Source organism: Salvia hispanica, chromosome 2 (genome assembly GCF_029641045.1).
Source record: "Salvia hispanica isolate PSC_SH4W2 chromosome 2, Shi_PSC_v1, whole genome shotgun sequence".
In the NCBI taxonomy this organism is placed as follows: Eukaryota; Viridiplantae; Streptophyta; class Magnoliopsida; order Lamiales; family Lamiaceae; genus Salvia; species Salvia hispanica.
In genome coordinates this window covers 52,019,415-52,039,627 of record NC_142693.1, presented here as the reverse complement: position 1 = coordinate 52,039,627, position 20,213 = coordinate 52,019,415, and the positions used below count along the sequence as shown (strand labels likewise).

The 20,213-nt window shown below is 40.8% G+C and overlaps 1 protein-coding gene across 1 annotated transcript; it reads left to right on the top strand.

Annotated features, from left to right (window-relative positions):
* The first annotated feature begins 3,001 nt into the window (after nt 1–3,001).
* LOC148932607 (allene oxide synthase 1, chloroplastic-like) lies at nt 3,002–4,868 on the top strand. The gene has a single exon (XM_089065996.1). The coding sequence runs from the start codon at nt 3,063–3,065 to the stop codon at nt 4,614–4,616; it is 1,554 nt and encodes a 517-aa protein (XP_088922122.1). The 5' UTR covers nt 3,002–3,062; the 3' UTR covers nt 4,617–4,868.
* Nucleotides 4,869–20,213: the final 15,345 nt, after the last annotated feature.

The following is a 20,213-nucleotide window of genomic DNA, read 5'->3' as shown; positions in this document are numbered from 1 at the left end:
ACCCGACTTTCGATTATTGGGAATTTGAATAAATGTACATCAAAATAATTAGATAAACAAATGCTCGTACATCAAAATAATTAGATAAACAAATGATTATAAAAGCTGACTTGAAGGATTATAAATTGGTATAAAGCGGGCTATTACAGTCTGCCTTACGGTAGATGCTCTAAAATTCCGTAACGAAGAAATTTTTCATTTAGAGTTGAGCGGAGGGAGTACTCCACTTAAATTGAATTTTAGCAATTCTTGTATCTGGTAACTGTTTTTGCAATGCTAATAATCGTTTCAACTGGAGCTTTTATAAAAATATGTTATTCAACTTTAATACTCTCCCCATAGCACAAAATTAGGGACATTTGAGACCGCAATGCAAGAGAATTAATGTGCAACTGGTAAAGTAAGAGAAATAGAAAGAAAAATTAATTATAATATTTCCTCCGTCCCATAGAAATAGACCATATTTTCTATCCCATGGAAATAGTCCAAATGTATTTATTAACTTTTTTTCTTCTTTTTTACTTTATCATTTATGATTCCACCATTCACTATACAATTTCAACTACTTTTTTTCCTTCTCTCTTATTTTACCAATTACGCATTAAAACTCGTGTCAACTCTAAAAGGTCTATTTCTATGGACGGAGGGAGTATTTTTATGGGATATCTCAAAATGAAAAATATATTTATTCTTATGAAATACTCCCTTCGTCCCATTAAAGATGAACTCTTACTTTACTGTTTCTATTTCACACATAAAATAAAATTGCATAAATTCTCACGCTGTCCAGGAAATAGGTCATCTTTCTTGGGACGGAGCGAGTATTTTCAATCTTGTGGAAAGGGGGAGAAACATTTCAAAGATGTCTCGTAAAACGTTTTAATGATTCTTCAACATCATATATAGCCAAGTGGGCGGCAGCAATGGAGCACCAAAAGTTAGTCGTGTAGACAGCAACTTGTATTTGGAAGCACAAATTTAGCTCGAGGAAAGTGGAACCATTTAATTAATGCACACATTTCACAATCCAATTTTCAAATATCTATTTCCCCGTCAAACTATTCTTTGCCAACAATGCAATAATTATAAAATACTAGGCCAGATTTCGGTGTTAGATCATGTCATATTTTTTATTAACTAGTATGTACTTTTTATATTATAATAAAGGTTGTTCTTTTTTTAAACGGTCCTATTCAATGTGCTTCATTTCAACTACAGTAAAGTTTAATTTTTTTCTGTAGTGAACCATGTTACTTTCTACGCAAATCTGAATGTTAGTAATATGTCCAATTATAACAAAAGTTACATTCATTAAAACACGGGAGTATTAATTTCATTTTTGTCGCTAAATCTAAATGCTAGAGTTAAGAAGCTATATGCCTTAATTGCGAATTTATTAACTTTGAAACCAATTATTAATTGAAAATTACAGAATCACAAAAATGAAACTAAATTTGGTTCTTACTTTTAAAATTTTCTAATACTCTATATCTTTTTTAATTTCATTTTTAATGCACATCACGAGAGGCGAGCGTTATAATGCAATTTTTCTTAAATTGTTAACTTGTTAACTCATAAACACAGTATCTAATAAATATCAATATGATGACATTAATATAATATGATGACATTAATATGTTAATACTAGTTAATATATTAAAATTCTTACACTTTTATTACAGATAGTAAAGAAATTAATGCGATTAGATACACATGAAAATAATGGGGTAGGAGATGCTAACATTTAGAAAATATAGTCTTCTCTATCACTCGGCTCCTTCTTGCTGGATTCTTTCTACTGTCGACTAATTGAGTTATTGTTATAAAGTTACTGCAGTAACAATTGGTAAATCGATGGATAAATTCTAGATAGTCATCGTGAATCGTGATGACGTTCAGAGAATTCTCTTTTCCTTCAAACCCATTAACCAATCACTATGGTAATTGCTAGCGATCAAATCACTAAAGGCAAAAACGAAATTTAAGTGCATAAACTTTGTCCTATTGTAATTATAACAGTAAGTCAATTGGGCAAACAAAGAATGAATCCAACAAGAATGACTAGATTAGCGACAGAGACATACAAAGGATTAAAAATAAATAAAGGAGTACTCCTATTTTCTGCATCCGCTATAACCTGACTCGTTTTCATTTTAGATTTTCACTATTTAAAAATATTTTTTTTTCATTTTCAGTAAATAGACCACAAACTGTACTAACGTGTTTACATTCACATTGTACCATAAAATTAATAATGAGACTTATGCCAGAGTTAAAATGTCTTTTAAACGGCGGACAAATGAAGTATTTTACTCCCTCAGTGACTCATCATGTATAACAAATTTTTATTTTTGGTTTGTCAGTTACTAATTGTCTTACTTCACTTTTTTTTTATTGGTAAATGAATTTAATTTTAATGTTGTATGAGTTCCAATTTTTATTTTTGATCTGTCAATTCTTATTGTCTTACTTCAATTTTTTTTGGATGGGTAACTGAAATTAATTTTAAAGGTCGCGTCATGGGATTTTAGGAGGTTCATTTTAGATGTTAGGTAAAAAGAGAAAATTTAATAATTATATTATTGTGTGAGATTGAAATGGAAATGTGATATCTTTAATGGAACAAACTGAAAAGGAAAGAGAAATAATTTTTACGAAACGGAGCAAATAGTAGTATATAAATGTAAGATCGACGTCTCAATATCTTTTATCATCATTTTTTTTATATTTATTATAGTAAAGCTAAGTTAATTTGTGACGATTAATGTTAGACGGAAAGAGTGATTTATTATTAAGTTCACAAATCCTAAATAACATTATATACTCCCACATTAATGTTAGACTGAGTAATTATTAAATAAATTGTCATGTGGTGAATTTTCTCCTTTAGCCAAAAAAAAATTTAAAGTAAAACCTTGTGGGCCATCTATTTCACTTATTAATTTCTCCCACATTTTGCAATAATACTCTTACACGTATATATCATAAGCTCTCCCACCATACTTGCCACAATTATCATCCATCAAGTTTATTCAATTATTTATCAACAGTTGCACTACACTATGGCTTCTTCCTCCCTCTCTTGTTTCCCCACTTCCAATCTCCAATTCCCTTCCCAAACAAAACCAGCAAAACCGCCTCTACTCTTGCGGCCGCAGCGGCTGATCATCACCGCCACCATATCGGAAAAGCCACCGATCTCCCCGCCAGAAAAACCCTCCAAACTTCCGATCAGAAAGATCCCCGGCGACTACGGCGTCCCCCTGATCGGGGCGTGGAGAGACCGACAGGACTACTTTTACAACCAAGGCAGAGATGAATTCTTCAAATCAAGAATCCAAAAATACCAATCCACCGTCTACCGCACCAACATGCCCCCGGGCCCCTTCATCTCCTCCAACCCCAACGTCGTCGCCCTCCTCGACGGCAAGAGCTTCCCGGCCCTCTTCGACACCGAGAAGGTCGAGAAAAGGGATCTCTTCACCGGCACCTTTATGCCCTCCACCGACCTCACCGGCGGCTACCGCACCCTCTCCTACCTCGACCCCTCCGAGCCCAACCACGCCAAGCTCAAGAACCTCATCTTCTTCATGCTCTCCCACCGCCGCAACCACGTCATCCCGGAGTTCCACGCCAGCTTCACCGAGATGTTCGACGCCATGGAAGCCGAGATCGCCGCGAAAGGGAAAGCCGGGCTGAATGCGCTCAACGACGCCGCTTCCTTCAATTTCCTAGGCCGCTCATTCTACGGGGTCAACCCGAATGAGACCAAGCTGGGACCCAATGGCCCGAGTATTATTGGCAAGTGGGTGCTGTTCCAGCTCCATCCACTCCTGAGCCTCGGCCTCCCTCGTCCAATTGAAGATGGCATCCTCCACACTTTCCGCCTCCCTCCATTCCTTATAAAAAAGGACTACAACCGTTTGTACGACTTCTTTTTCGAGAACTCGGCCGCGATCCTGGACCACGCCGAGGCCAGCCTCGGCGTGGCCAGGGACGAGGCCTGCCACAACCTCCTCTTCGCCACGTGCTTCAACACCTTCGGCGGGATGAAGATCTTCTTCCCCAACATGCTCAAGTGGGTCGGCCGCGCCGGGGCCAAGCTCCACCTCGACCTCGCCCGGGAGATCCGGTCGGCCGGTGGAGCCGGCATGGCGGCGATGGAGAGAATGCCTCTAATGAAGTCAGTGGTGTACGAGGCGCTGCGGATCGAGCCGCCGGTGCCGGCGCAATACGCCAAGGCGAAGAAAGACTTCGTGATCGAATCACACGACGCGGCGTTCGCGATCAAGGAAGGGGAGATGCTCTACGGGTACCAGCCGCTGGCGACGAAGGATCCAAAGATATTCGACCGGGCGGAGGAGTTCATCCCGGACCGGTTCGTCGGGCAGGAAGGGGAGAAGCTGCTGAGGCACGTGCTCTGGTCTAATGGGCCGGAAAATGAGAGCCCCAGTGTTGATAATAAGCAGTGCGCCGGGAAGGATTTTGTGGTGCTGGTGTCGAGGTTGTTGCTGGTGGAGTTCTTCCACCGGTATGACTCGTTTGATATCGAGGTCGCGGCGTCGCCGTTGGGCGCCGCCGTGACTGTAACGTCGCTGAAGCGGGCCACTTTTTAGATTGATTTTTTTTGTTTAGAGTTAATAACAAGTTTTATTATGGAAGACTTTTCTTTTTCAACGGTGGTGGCTTGATTTGGATTAATGAGAGTAAGTGGGTGTTGCTGTTAGATCCACTAGAGTATTGTATAGTCTTCCTTTTGCTGTATCTACTGTCGTCCTTTGGTAATTGGAATATTCCCAATAAGAATTTTTATTGCAGCAAAAGGTCCATCTAGTCATAATACTCATAATAAAAGATTTTTTATTGTATCTATTATCGTCCAATAGGAATTTTTATTAATAAAAGATTAATGAGATAGTCATAATAAAAGTAAAGATAAACTCCCCTCTGTCCATAATACTCCCTCCTTCCCAACTAAAAATAAACTACCCTTCATCCATAATTCTCCCTCCATCCCAACTAAATTAAACTAAAACTTTTGTGCACGAAGATTGAGAAATTGTATTGTAAAATACACAGGTGATAAGAATAAAATAGAAAAGATAAAGAGAGTAAAATAGGTGATGAAATAAATTAAGAGCGATTAAATGATTTATTTTTTATCAAAAAATGAAATGACTCAACTTAGTTGAGATATCACAAAAATGAATACAACTTAACTTAGTTGGAACGAGGTGAGTAGTATACTCTAGGATTTTATTTTTGTATTTTTTGGAGTCTATGAAAAATAGTATTATTCAAAAAAATGAAATTTTTTTCTTAAACTTTACCTTTTTTTTCCTTTAAACTTTACCTTCCTCTCTTTTCGTCTCTTACTTTATCAACTTTTTTCGTCTCTTTTACGTCTTTTACTAAATTTCTATTAAAACTTATGCTACCGTCCATTTATACAGAGGCAAAGTGAGAAATTTTAAGATGGGCATCCAAATAATGTTAAGGTTATCGGATATTTGGATATCATAATTGTCAAAAACAATAGCGACTGCATAGGCAATAATGACCATGGGAAAAGTTGACAATGAGGGAGAAATATTTAGAAAATGTGCAATAGAAAGTCGAGATATATAAATTCTATTGTAAAAGTAGTACTCCTTCCGTTCCTAATAATTTGTTACCATTTGATTTGGCACGAGTTTTAAAAAATATAATAAAAAATAAGTTGAAGAAGTTAGTGTTACGTGGGTCTTATTTTTATATATTAGAGTAGTTTTATAATAAAGTGTGAGTAAAAATCAAATAAGTTACTAGTAAATTATGAGGTCCACTACCTAAAATGGTAAAAATTAAAGGTGACAAATTTTAGGAACGAATGAAAATAGAAATAAGTAACAAATTTTTAGAGACAGAGTATTCTCCTATGGAGCAATCGACGATATTGGAGAAAATGACAGTGGTGTTGTACTGTTGTCATTACAATTATTAATAGTGTGTTACCTATTATTCCCTCCATCCCAAAAAGTCTGTCCCATTTTTCTATTTCCGTCAGTCTTACAAAATTTGTCTCATTTCACTTTTTACCATTTTTTATAGTGGATTCCATATTCCACTAACTCATTCCTACTCATTATAAAACTAATAGTCCCTCTATCCACGAATAAGAGTCTCGTTTCCATTTTAGTCCGTCCGCGAATAGGAGTCCCAGTATTTTACTATAAATGGTAATAGGGTCCCACCTTCCACTAACTCATTCCGCTCACATTTTATTTAAAACTAATACTCCCTCCGTTCCATAGTAATAGATACATTTCTTTTCGGCACGGAGATTAAAAAAATTGTGTTAGGTGAGTTAAGTAAAGAGAGAATAAAGTGGAAAATGAAAAAGGTAGAGAGATGAAGAGAGAAAAAAGTAAGAGAGAGTAAAGTAGGTGTGGAAAAATGTGTTGACTTTTACTAAAAAAGGAAATGACTCTATTACTATGGAACGTACCAAAATGGCAAAATGACTCTATTACTATGAAACGGAGGGAGTATATATAAGTGAGACCCCTATCCACTAATTTTTTTCACCCACTTTCCTTAACATTTCTTATAACTCGTATCGCCCATAAATGAGACTCCTAATGGCGGACGGATGGAGTACATAAAAGTAGGATCCACATTCCAGGTATTGGTATTTTGTTAATTGTTTCTAATTATCTTTAATTGAAGAACTCTAGAAAGAAAATTAATATAAGTGATAAACAAATCAATTAAAGAAATATTTTTCAAAATACAAATCAAATCTTTAAAATAAATATATTGATATTAAATAATACATTAATTAAATAAAAATAAACAAATTAGAACAATAAACTACAAAAAAAAAAAATAAGCAAAAAAATAAATAAATAAACAAATGAGAACAATACTACTTCCTCCGTCCCAGTTTAAGAGTAAGATTTAGTTATGTCACGAGTTTTAAGAAATTGTTGGAGTGTGTAATAATTGAAGTGAGGTAGTGGTTGTTGGAGTGTGTAATAATTGAAGTGATGTAGTGAAAAGTGGGACCCTTTTGACTTTTTGTATGTTTAGAATTTTGTTTTATTTTATTTTTATGTAAATAATGGTATTTGGATGTAAATTTGATGAATAATGGGGATAAATTTTATGTCCAAATATGGTAGATTCTAAATGTGACTCTTAAACTAGGACGGACTTAAATGGCAAAATGTGACTCTCTTAAACTGGGACGGAGGAAGTATTAAAAAACAAACAAGCATCGCACAAGATTTGAACACTGGGAGAATTTAAAGCGTCTGGGCCAGAATTTGCGATATTCCAATACTCATGGTATGTTTTTTAGATGACTCATAATATGTCTAAATATGTATAAATATGGGGAGCATTAGGGTGCCACCATGTTTAGAGTGACAACATATCACTACACTTGGTCCTTAAATCTATGAGATGGGCACCCAGGATTGAATTGATTAAATAGAGTTTGGATTGTAGTCTTATGTGTTAGATATTGCAGGCGTGGATATTTCAGTCAATTCCCAAAAATTTAACTCTGAAACGGATTTGGTAATATGTAAACTGCAAATACTACTTAGTAATACTGCAATATTAATAGAGCAGCACCATGTTTAGAGTGACAACATATCACCAATCTTGTGTTTGAGTTTGTATACTAGAAATCACGTTTCGAGTGATTCAATACTGTAAAACTCTTATATTATTTTCCAAGGAATAAAACAGATTATTTTTGTGATAATGTTGTTATGTTTTACATTTAAGTGTGAGCAGTTTGATAAGGCTAATTTCATGCATCGGTTATATAGTGAAAAACATTACATTTTGCTGGGTCTAACACGGTTTCTAAGCCAGGTGTGTGACAGAATCGCTAGATCCAGGAGATGCTGGAGGAAACAGTCAAGCGAAGAAATGAAGTAGAAGTGAGCAGAACCTAAGGAAAAGAAGGCTAGAAGAGGGGAGTCAATAGCTGAGGGCAACAAAGTCTATCTATACCTCGCTGGGCCCCACCTCAACGCCTATAAATAGAGGAGCATGCAACACACAAGATATCACTCTCTTACTTTTACTCTAAGCTCACACACAACACACACTTGGGGAAATGGGAGTTCTGGGGTAGTTTTAGGTTTCAAGGGGTCAATTCTTCAGAGAAATTCCGTCGTAACACCGTCCGAGTGAGGGCGAAGATACAATCTATTTACTTTCAGTTCTTTTGCACTCTATTTCGTTCGAACTTCACTTTTGGAAGTCGATTTGGCTGTTGATGTTACTGATTATCTATGCATTTCTTAGTTTTCGTTATATTTGTGTTATTTCGTGTTGATCTACGTTGATCCTGTTGTTAAGAGTTTTTATTTCGGCGAGTTGCATGTTGATTTCTGTTTCTGTCATTTTGGTGCTCGATCTGGGAATTTGGCTGTAATCTGCGGTGTTGTTGTTGATCGGAGGTTGTTGATTGAATCTGAAGTTATGAAATGTTTTTTTTGGCTGGAGTTTGTGTCGGATGCTTGGATTCGGAGTGGATTTAGCGTCTGAAGTTGGATCTGAACAGGGGAAGTCGAGTTATGCATGGATTTTGAGTTTTCTGTTTGCTTTCTGTTTTGCTTCGTCTAGCATCCGTAGATCTGTTTAGTTCTTAATTGTTCTTCATTAAATCGTTAAAATCCAGTCTGCTCTGTTCCGATTTCGCTCATGCTGTTTTCTTCTGAGTTTTTATGCAAATTGGTTGGAGAAGATGATGTCCCTGTTAGTTAGTACCTTAGTTAGTTGTTTTTCCAGCTTTTCGTCCGTACTCTGCTTTTTCAGTTATGGTCCCCACCGTCAGTTTATTTCCCAGATCTAGGTAATTAGAATAGTTTCTCAGATCTAGTGATTGTTCGGTTTTAGTTTACGTACATGCTTTTGTTGTTTCGCCTAGATCTAGCTGTTAGCGTAGCAGTTTAAAATCCCAAGTTTAAGTTTAATTTCCTCAACCCAAAAAAATGCGTGGCAGCAGCCAGCCCAAAAACAATTTTCAAATCCTTGAGCATGATTATTACGCATCCATCTCTGTGGGATCGATCCCTACTTCCCTGTGCTAGGTTTTAGTAAAGTGGTTGAGGGTTTTTGAAGAAGTGCTCTGTGTGTCCGACGACCAGGATTTTCCGACGACCAGTGAGTTCCTAGACCGTGTGATCTAGCGGATTTGCTGGACCTAGGAAACCTGTTATTTCTTTCTGTGCACACAGTGACTACCCACACACTAGTTGTGTCCTCTTCAAATGGCGCCGTTGCCGGGGAAGGATGACGTTTATTGTTATTGCGTTTGAGGATTTGATGTAAATAATTTAATTTCTGTTATTTTGTTCTCCTTGACAGTTTTTGAACGCAGGCTTCCATTCTGGAAGTTGGGCGAGCTCATCTGGGTCAGGGAGCGGCTAATACAAGTGGCGAGTCAAGGAATCTACGTCTACCATCACCACCAGATCAGGTTTAAGGACGATGTACCCATTTCTGTTCGAATCAGAAAGTGAGAAGGATTGGAACTCATCAGGAGAAGAGGACCCGAAGTCGTTCACCGAAACAGAGCAATCCGAGACTGGGGAAGAGGAGGACGTGAATATGGCACACATAGTGGACCCCGATCCGGAAATAGGTTCGCTCGCCGCGCATCTAGACAGCGAGCCGGCCCATGCCATAGTCTCAAACCCGCGCCGGAGGTCTATTGATATTAAGACAAATGTGCTCAGAGTTTTGCCCATATTCTCTGGATGAAGGAACGAATGTCCTTACGAATTCCTAAACGAGTTCAGCAAGTTGTGCAGCATTCAAAAGAGACCTCACGAGGCGACTGAGGAGGACTACCGTTTACGTGCAGTTCCGTTTGCCCTCAAAGGGGAAGCCAATACTTGGCTACTGAGGCTTCCACCAGACTCGATTAACACATGGAAAGATTTCAAGCTGGAATTCTTGGATTATTTTTTCCCTTCCAACAAGACAAATGCCTTGAAGAAGGAGATTCAGGAGTGCAAGCAGGAATATGATGAGTCTCTGAGTTCTTATTGGTCCCGGTTCAAGGGATTGCTGGATGCTTGTCCGAACCACAGGATGATAGAAGCGGAGACCTACTATCTGTTTTACGAAGGTGCAAATCCTGAATCAAAGGACTTGATGAATTTCTCGAGCGGGGGAAACTTTACCAAGAATAAAGCAAGTGAAGCCAGAGAGACTTTGGGAAGGCTGATTGAGGCGAAGAAGGCCTATGATAACCCGCAAAGCATATTGAGGAGAGGGTCAGCCAATGCAGTAATGGAACAAGATGACAAGAAAGTGGAAGATAGGATCGATAAGCTGGAGAAAGGATTGCTGAATGCAATTGAGAAATACAATCCGCATGCTCCAGCAGAAAATGAGAAACCCCCTGGTCCAGAGGAAAGACAACTTCAGCCGTGTTACAGTCAGCCCTGTGAAGGGGAATGCCAAGCTCAAGCAAATTCGATGGGAAGTTGGAATCCAGACGGAAGTTGGAACCAAGGAAGACAGAGGGATGCTCCATGGAGGACTCACCCAAATTTTAGATGGACTGACCATGATCAAGGTCAGCCACCCCCACTTCAGCTCACGAATTATGCACACCCTCCGGAGAGGAAGTCCAACTAGTCAGGGAAAGGTCAAGAGGGGCAATTGCAACAGGGGTACATGAATCAGGACCATACTAATTGGGGAAATAAGAATCAGAACAATCCAGGGAGCTCCTATGTGCCACCTCACCAGAGAAATAACCAGGGAAACTGCCAGAATTCCCAACCGAATCATCAAGGGAATCAAGGGTCTAGCAACCAGTACAACAACCATCAAGGGAATTAAGGGAACTATCGTCAGAACCAAGGTCAAGGACCGAATTTTAATCAATTCAACTCCAGGCCACAAAGGAGTTTGGATGACATGGTCCACGACCTAGTGAATACACAGCAGTTCATGCAGAATAACTTGCATTCCAACAATGACGTGGTGCACAAATTGCAAGACACTCAGTCTGAACATCAAACCGCCATGGACATGATGGCAAAGCAACTGTCCCAGATCGCAGTTTCCTTGAATGAGATGCGGGGAAATGAAGGGAAACTTCCTGCCACGGTCAAACCACCAGACCGAGCAAACATTAGTCAAATCACCTTGAGATCTGGGCGGGGCTATGAAGGACCGACTTTGGAAATTGACGAGGAGGTACCTATGCAGGTTAGTGAAAGGGAAAATGGTCAGATGCTTCAAGGGGATAGCCCTAGACCCAGGGAAATCCTTGTTCAGGATGACCTCCAGAAGGGAGATTTAGGGGGATCCCTACCTCGACCAAGAGACCCATTCTTCCTAGATCCAGAACCTGAAGTAGTGAGCAAGGAAGGAAACAGGGAAGTTGGTGAAACCCAGGCTGGGACTTCCACAAATGCAGTAAAGCGAGCAAAGTCATTTCCATACTGAGGGGAAGCAAAGAAAAAGAAGGATGATACAGAGGATCTCATGGAGATTTTTAGCAAGTTGGAAATCAACCTGCCATTCTTGCAAGCCCTAAAAATGCCTGCTTTCAGCAAGTTCATCAAGGAATTCATCGCAGGGAAGACCAAACCAGACGGGAAGATTGTGATCGGGGAGAATGTGTCTGCTGTGATACAAAAGAGAAGAATGCCCCCAAAATGCACAGACCCAGGTATGTTCACATTACCCATCTCTCTAGGGGACATCAAGGTCGAGCATGCCATGTGTGATCTAGGGGCGTCCATCAATGTTTTACCGCTTTCGATCTATAAGAAATTGACAGGAGTAAGGATGGTTGCTACCAAAGTAGTGATCCAGTTAGCAGATAGAACTTGCATTTGTCCTGAAGGTGTTTTGGAAAATGAATGATAATGAGTCTGCTGAGTCTAGTGGCGTGCTTTTAGGGAGACCATTTTTGCGTACTGCTAAGACCATTATCGATGTCTTCAATGGAACAATTTGCTTGGATTATAATGGGGAAAAATATACGTTCAGCATAGATGAGGGGATGAAAAGGCCTTTAGATGTTGAGAATCTGTATGCTATTGATGTTATTAACCCCCTGGTCCAAGAATATCTTGAGACGGAATTGATACAGGAATAAATTGACAACTCGGAGTTGAGCCATTCAATTGACAAAGAAGTTGTAGGATGGTGTGCAACAATGAACACAACGGAGTTGACAGATGAGGAACTCACGGAGGCCATCATGGAGTTTTGCAGAAGTCCCGAGTCAGTCAAATCTAAGGGATCGGCTCGCATGTCTAGTCTGGAGAATTCTCCTGGGTCTGGGAAGGAGGCATTACCAGAAATTGCGGACAAAAATACCTTGCCCCAGGAGACGAATGGAACAAAGAAGGAACTGAAGACACTTCCGCCAGGCCTCAAGTACGCTTACTTGGAGGAGAATGAGACATTCCCAATAATAGTCAACAGTAACCTGACCAGGGAGCAGGAGAAGGGGTTGTTGGAAGTCATCAAAAGAAACAAGAAAGCCATAGGGTGGACTCTCTCGGATTTGGTAGGAATCAGTCCGGATCTTTGTATGCACCACATTCGTCTAGAAGAAGGTGCGAAGGCTCATCGAGATGCACAACGGAAACTGAATCTGAACATGCGAGAGGAAGTCCTAAAGGAGGTGTTAAAATTGCTTGCTCTAGGGATCATCTACTCCATTCCGGACAGCGAGTGGGTCAGTCTTGTCCATATGGTACCTAAAAAGTCTGGAATACAGGTTGTTAAGAATGAAAAGAACGAACTGGTTCCCACGAGGCTGGTGACGGGTTGGAGGATGTGTATCGACTACAGGAAGCTGAACGAGGCCACAAAGAAGGATCACTTTCCCCTACCTTTCATTGATCAGATGCTAGAAAGACTGGCTGACAAACAGTATTTTTGTTTCCTTGATGGATACAGTGGCTATTTCCAGATCTACGTTAACCCAGAGGACCAAGGGAAAACCACGTTTACGTGCCCCTTTGGTACGTATGCATACCGAAGAATGCCGTTTGGATTATGTAATGCACCATGAACTTTCCAGCGGTGTATGATGAGCATTTTCTCGGATCTGCTGGAAGTATGCATTGAGATATTCATGGACGATTTCACCATATACGGGAACTCATTCGATACTTGTTTGGCCAGCCTTGATTTAGTGTTAAAGAGATGCCAAGAGAAGCATTTAGTACTGAATTTTGAAAAATGCCACTTCATGGTGACGAAAGGCATTGTCCTGGGTCACGTGGTTTCTGAGAGAGGAATACAAGTATACAAAGCAAAGGTAGATGTGATATCAAAGCTACCATACCCTACGTACCAAAAAGAGCTTAGAGGCTTCCTAGGTCACGCAGGGTTTTATAAGAGGTTTATCAAGGATTTCGCGAAAATCGCGCAACCACTCACTCATTTGTTGCACAATGATGTGGAATTCATCTTTGACGAAGGGTGTAAGAAGGCATTTCAGTTGCTCAAGGACATACTTGTATCAGCACCAATTATCAGGGCGCCAGACTGGAATCACCCTTTTGAGATAATGTGCGACGCGAGTGACTTTGCTGTGGGAGCGGTCCTAGGACAGAAGATTGATGGAAAAAGTTATGTGATCTTCTATGCTTCCAAGACGCTGAATCAGGCTCAGAAGAATTATGACACCACGGAGAAGGAAATGTTGGCTGTCGTATACTCGTTTGAAAAATTCCGACCCTACCTTCTTGGGTCGAGGGTTATAGTCTTCACGGATCACGCAGCAATAAAGTACTTACTGGCTAAGAAAGAGTCTAAGCCGAGGTTAATCCGTTGGGTGTTGCTCTTGCAGGAGTTTGATTGGGAAGTGAGAGACAAAAGAGGAACGGAGAATAGAGTAGCCGATCACTTGAGCAGAATATATCAAGGAGAAACAGAAGAGGCCATACCCGATGCCTTCCCTGAAGAGCATTTGTACTTTTTGGAGAAATTTCCTAGACCAATTGGCTGAGAAGCAGTTTTGGCTTTAACCGGTGTAGGGGAATATGATAAAGGGAAGCGCACACTTAACGCAGAACCGTGGTTTGCTGACTTAGCCAACTACTTGGTCACGGGAGAGGTGCCAAGCTCAGACGAAGTTTCCCTGGCCCTGAGGATGAAAATTAAAAGCGAAGCCAAATATTACTTTTGGGACGACCCCTACCTGTGGAAGATGTGCTCAGATCAAGTGATTAGACGTTGCATTCCCGAATGGGAACAAAAAGATGTGCTAATTCATTGCCACACTTTGGCATGTGGAGGTCACTTTGGACCAAGGAAGACAGCAAGGAAGGTTCTGGACAGCAGTTTTTATTGGCCGACATTAAATAAGGATGCCTTTGAGTTTTGCTAGTGTTGCGAGAGATGCCAACAGACGGGGGGAATTTCAAGGAGGGACGAGATTCCTCAGGTCCCGGTGATCGTGTGCGAAATTTTCGACGTGTGGGGAATGGACTTCATGTGACCGTTCCCATCATCCTGTGGGAACACTTATATATTGGTTGCAGTAGACTATGTGTCTAAGTGGATAGAAGCTAAGGCCACCACAACATGTGAATCGAAGGAGGTGGCAAAATTTTTGAAGGCCAATATTTTCAACAGATATGGAGTTCCCCGAGCCATCGTCTCAGATCAAGGAACTCATTTCTGTAATCGCACCATCGAGGCTCGGATGAAGAAATATGGTGTTCACCATAGAGTGTCGACTCCGTACCACCCTCAGTCTAATGGCCAAGCAGAGGTTTTTAATCGCGAGATCAAGGCGATATTGGAAAAGACAGTTAATCCGTCAAGGAAGGACTGGAGCAAGAGGCTCGGTGACGCATTGTGGGCTTACAGAACTGCTTTTAAAACGCCTATTGGAATGTCGCCTTACAGGCTTGTGTTTGGCAAGATGTGCCACTTACCTGTGGGTATTGAGCACAAGGCGTATTGGGCAGTGAAAGAGTTGAACATGAAACATATAGCTTACGAAGAAGAGAGGAAGTTACAATTACAAGAACTGGAGGAACTTAGGCTGGAGTCATTTGAGTTTGCCATGTGGTACAAAGAAAGGACAAAGTTATGGCATGATAGGAATCTCCGGGTCAAGGAACTTCATGTGGGACAGAAGGTGCTCCTTTTCCAATCCCGGCTCAAGCTGATGCCAGGGAAATTGAAGTCTAAATGGATCGGCCTATATACCATCGTCGGCCTCCGCGCAAACGGAGCAGTGGAGATCCAGGGAAGTGCCTCTAACTCTGTCCCTTTTCTTGTTAATGGTCATAGAGTGAAAGTCTATAGGGATAGTTCTGAGCTGTGTGTGGTGGACGAAGTTCCACTACACGCACTCTCCACTATCGCCTAGACGGACGAGGAGGTATTCTCGATGAATTCCTGGGTCAGGTAAATGGTTGACATTTTTGAAAATATGTGCTGAACCAGGGGATCTCGAGGATACTAAAAGGGAATGTGTAAATAGTTTAATTGCTTTACTAACTAAAGAAAATCCAAAAAAATGGAGTATATACAATTTAAAATCTTCCAAAAATATTTTCGAAGCACCAGACTCCGAAGGGAACCGATGCCTTACATTCTAACCTTGACCTAGGAGTCTGGCGTCTTCAATTTTTTTAGGGTCATGGTCAGGGAAATCAGCTAGAGGAAGGAACCCTGGAGGAAGAAGTCAAGGAGGGATGGAGATAATTTGAATTTCAAAATCTGGCTGATATTTATGGGAGTTGTACGGTTGCTTACATCACGCCTGCAACCGCACCATCTTTTCATTAGAAAAGGCAACCGTCGCCTCTCTCTCTCCAATAATCCAAATCGACGAAAAAAAACTGAAATTACTCTCCCTTCTCTCTACTTTCGTTCTCTCTCTAGAACACAAACCCTAACCAAAAATTCGACCCAGTTTTTGTCTAATTTCAGATCTGCAGTAATGGAGTCAACCCAACTCACCGGAGGTTCGCAGCAAACGGTGTACGACGCAGCCCTGTTGGCAGAATTGACGCAGAAATTGGGGAGCATCGAGAAAGCAAATGAAGTATACGCCATGTTCTCCGCTAGCCTAATGACATCCGTGGCGGTCATACCATCACTGACGATTCCGACAGATTCGGCGGCACAACCGGCAGTTCTCCATGAAGAAGGGCCTCGAGATTCTGGATCTCAACATGCAGTATCCGCTTCACGGGAGGCGGAAAAAGAAGAGGCGGTGCACGAACGGCCGGAGTATGGTGGACAGACGAACAGCGGAGCAGAGGTGGAGACCGAGAAGCAAGGTGACGAAAACCCTAGTTCTGAGGGTAAGGAAGATGGTGAGGGGGAAACCCCTGTTATAGATGACGTTGTGGAGGGGGAAACCCCTATTGTGGACAGTACTGTTGAGGGGGAAACCCCTGTTGTGGAAGAGGTAACTGAGGGGGAAACCCCTTTTGAAACTGGGGATGAGACCCCAACTAATTTCAGGGGTGCGACCCCTGAACCCATGGAAGAGGGGGCAACTCCAAGTGATGTCAGGGGGGAGAACCCCATTTATATTGAGGGGGCAACCCCGATGGTGGATAATGAGGGGGAAACCCCGGAAAAATTGATGGAAAAAACAGATCTACATGTGACTGGAGTACCAGAGGGAGCCTGCTGAGGGAGGGCTGAACTTGATTGTGGACCTGGTGGATGACCAGGAGGAAGACGAAACCCAGATAGACGAGAGGGCAGAGAGGAGACGAACCAGGAGGAGTCTGCTCGACGAAGTTGATGACTTAGTTCCTGATGCTGCGGAAGTAGAGGAACGTCGCCTGGCCACGGAGAGGGCAAGAAAAGGAAAGGCAGCGGCGACCTCATCTACCCGGTCAAGGAAAGCTCTCTCCGTCAAGGAGGTTGAGGAGACCCTTTCCTCAGTGACCGAAGATCCCTCTGCCGAGGAACAAGACGAGCCTACCCATGAACCCGACTATGAATCTGAAGAAGCTGAAGAAGAGTTTATTCCAGGACGCCCAGAAGTTTGGCTGACTAAAGAGCTACTAGAGGCGATGAGGCAGTTCGACGATCAGAAAAGGACCACGGTGTACAAGGAAAGATGTAGCGCCGAGAAGATGGCTAAGTTTGGGAAGCAGTACAGCCCCAAAGAGCTTAAAATGATTGCATGTGACGAGGACTTCTGCGCTTGTATCTATTCGATCGGATTTGAGTGGTTACTGAAGCACAGCCAGGAGAGGGTGCCGGTGGACCTAGCAAGGGAGTTTTTCTCCACCTTTCGATTGAAAAACACCACTGATCTTGACGCGGACTCCATAACTTTCAGGCTTTTCAATGAAGAACATGAGATGAGCATCCGGGAGTGGTCTTTGAAAATGAGGTTGTTCACCCAAGCCGAGGATGATGAGGGGATATGGAATGATAGGATGATCGGTGTGCCGAAGAATACGCCGGGTTTCAAAGTGCAAACAGCATGGGAACTGATCACCCACTCCAAGGCGGGAACGTTTAAGTCCAGCTACTCCAAAGCCTCTCACATCGAAGACCAAATCCTCCGCTTTGCTCAGACGTTTATCAGCTACAACTTGATGGAAACCGCTAATTCAGCTCTTACAACTACCGACCTTTACTTCACTTGGTGCATGGCGAAGGGCGTGAAGGTGCACCTAGGTTATTAGCTGGCTCAGGCATGTCACCAAATGGCGAGCAACCCTGTGCGTCATATGTATACCTGCCACCTCCTCGGCGCCTACCTCCAACGGAACATCGAAATGAAGATTGCCAAGACCGCTCCTTTCGTAGTCATGTGCGAACCCCCGGAGATTTTCAGTGTTGATTATTTTTTCAACAAGGGGTTGCTACAAGCTCATGGCGCCAAGACCTTCTTCTACTCGATAGGAGACAAGGTAAAGGCGGAGACTGGAGAAGCTGAGGAGGCCATGTCAAGTGAAGATATTGAAGAGTTGCGTAAGGATGTCCAGGATATGAGAAGGAGATGCAATTGATGAGGAAAGAAATGGTGAAGGAACTTGGGGGGATTAGAAAGGAATTGAACGGAAGTCGGGAGGAAGTGAAGACCGATTTGGCGGTGAAGTCTGCCAAACAAAATGAGCGAATGACGGAGGCAGTGGAGCTTTCAATGAAGATGTTGAAGTGGTTGCAGCAGACACTCCCCTTGACCCAGTCGAAGGCAACTCCTGGGTCCAGCAGCGAGGTCAAGCAGCTCGTCCAGAGCAGTCCCTCCGTCAAGCGACCACAACAAACGCTCAAGCAGATGATCTCCCCACCCGTTCCCAAGCAAGTGTCAGTCCCAACAAAATCAAAGTCTCTGATGAAGAAGCCAGTACCCGACCAGCCAGAACAGGAAGAAGAAGAGCCGGAGCAGCCGGCGAAGAAGAAGAAGGTGAAAATGACCCGACCCGGAATCCCACCCCAGTCTGGCTCTCGAGGGAGCCAGCCCCAGAAGTGAATCACCCCCATGACCAAGTAACTTTTTTTTTTCTGCTTTCAGTTCTCTGTTTTTGTTTTTGTTGCCTATTTGTGTTATGTATGTGTCTGTGTTTTCTCCCACTTAGCCCACTGCTTGGTCTAAGTGTGAGAAGTTTGTATTTTATTTTTTGTTGTGTTTTTCCCACTTAGCCCAATGCTTGGTCTAAGTGTGAGAAGTTTTTTTTATATATATAAACTGTTGTTGTTGTCGCATAGAGTGAGCTTATGAACTACTGGTTTGTTATTGTTTTTCTTATGTTTTTGTTTGCATTTATGAATACTTATGTTTTGTTAATCAAAATCGGTGAAATATTTATTCGTTCAAATAGTTTGTTTTTTCTTTTTTCTTTTGTACATAGTAGTATTACATTTTTTTTATTTGTATGTCTGATATGATTTCATCCACACATCTCTTCTTTTGTTATTTCTTTTATTTTATACTACTACACTCGTATCAAATATTATAATAGTTTACAATCATATGCTAAAATATGAAATGTATCATTGAGAGTGGGTTAAGAGAAGTATAAATATCTTTTTGTTGTTGTTTATAATATCTTAAATTGTTTATAATATTACAAATACTTATTTTAATTAGTTCAAATATGTAAATAATATTTCTATATTGATTTATTCTATATTCTTTATTTTAAGTTAATATATCTTCAGCATTTAAAAATCTTTTGTCCCGTGTATAGCACATGTGTTAATACTAGTTTCTTAAAACCCATACTAAGTCAAAATGAAACTATAAATGACAGATTTATTTTTCATGGACGGAGATAGAGAGTATTATTTATAATTATTTTAAGAACCGAAATTAGTTTTGGTGTGGGAAGTGTTTACTTTTTTTCCTTTTCTAATATTTAGGCTTTTGTAATATATAGAAAATGCAAATTTCCAGATTTTAATAATTGCTAAATTAAAAAAAATGAGTTAGTAGAAAGTGATTTTATAATAATATGTGAGTGTGAATGAGTTAGTGAAATGTGAGGTCTGTTGCAAAAAATGATAAAGATAAAAGGTGATAAGTTTTGAAAAACGAATGAAAATAGAAATAAGTGATAAATTATTAGGAACAGAGGGAGTACATCAAAAAAAATAAAGGATTTAATTCTAAATTACTTTGGGCCTGGCCTAAGAAGTACAACGGAAAGTATGACTGAAATTATAATTTTTAAGTTGCGACTTTGGTAGTAATTAAAGGAAAGAAAATTAAAACAATCTTTTGAGGCCTAACAAATAATTCAAAGAGAGGAAATTGAAATAATCTTTTGAGGCCCAAAACAGTTTTCCTACATGAAATTTTCAGCCCAAAGAGATTAAAAAAATCTCTTTCTCTCTTCTAACCCACTCTATCTTTTATAACTCCTCCGCCCTCCACCATCCACCATCTGCAATTTAATTTGGACCATCAATTCAGAAATCAATTTCACATTAAATCCCTACAATCATCATTGGCATATTCATTCCAATCTCTATTGTATCTCACAATCGAATTCTGAGAGAGAGAGATCCGAGAGTGCAGAAAAGTAGCAAAGGCAGTTCCTTTTCCCAACCACCAAATTAACAAAGCCATGATATAATTTCAGTTTAAGAATGAGTTTTAGTGTTTTAAGCTCAACTTTTGGGCCATTTATGCCTTTAAGGAAATGTGGCGTGCCCATCCCATGTATAAATACCCAAATTATGTAAATTTCAATGCAATTACTGTATATATTTAACGAAAGAGGAGAACA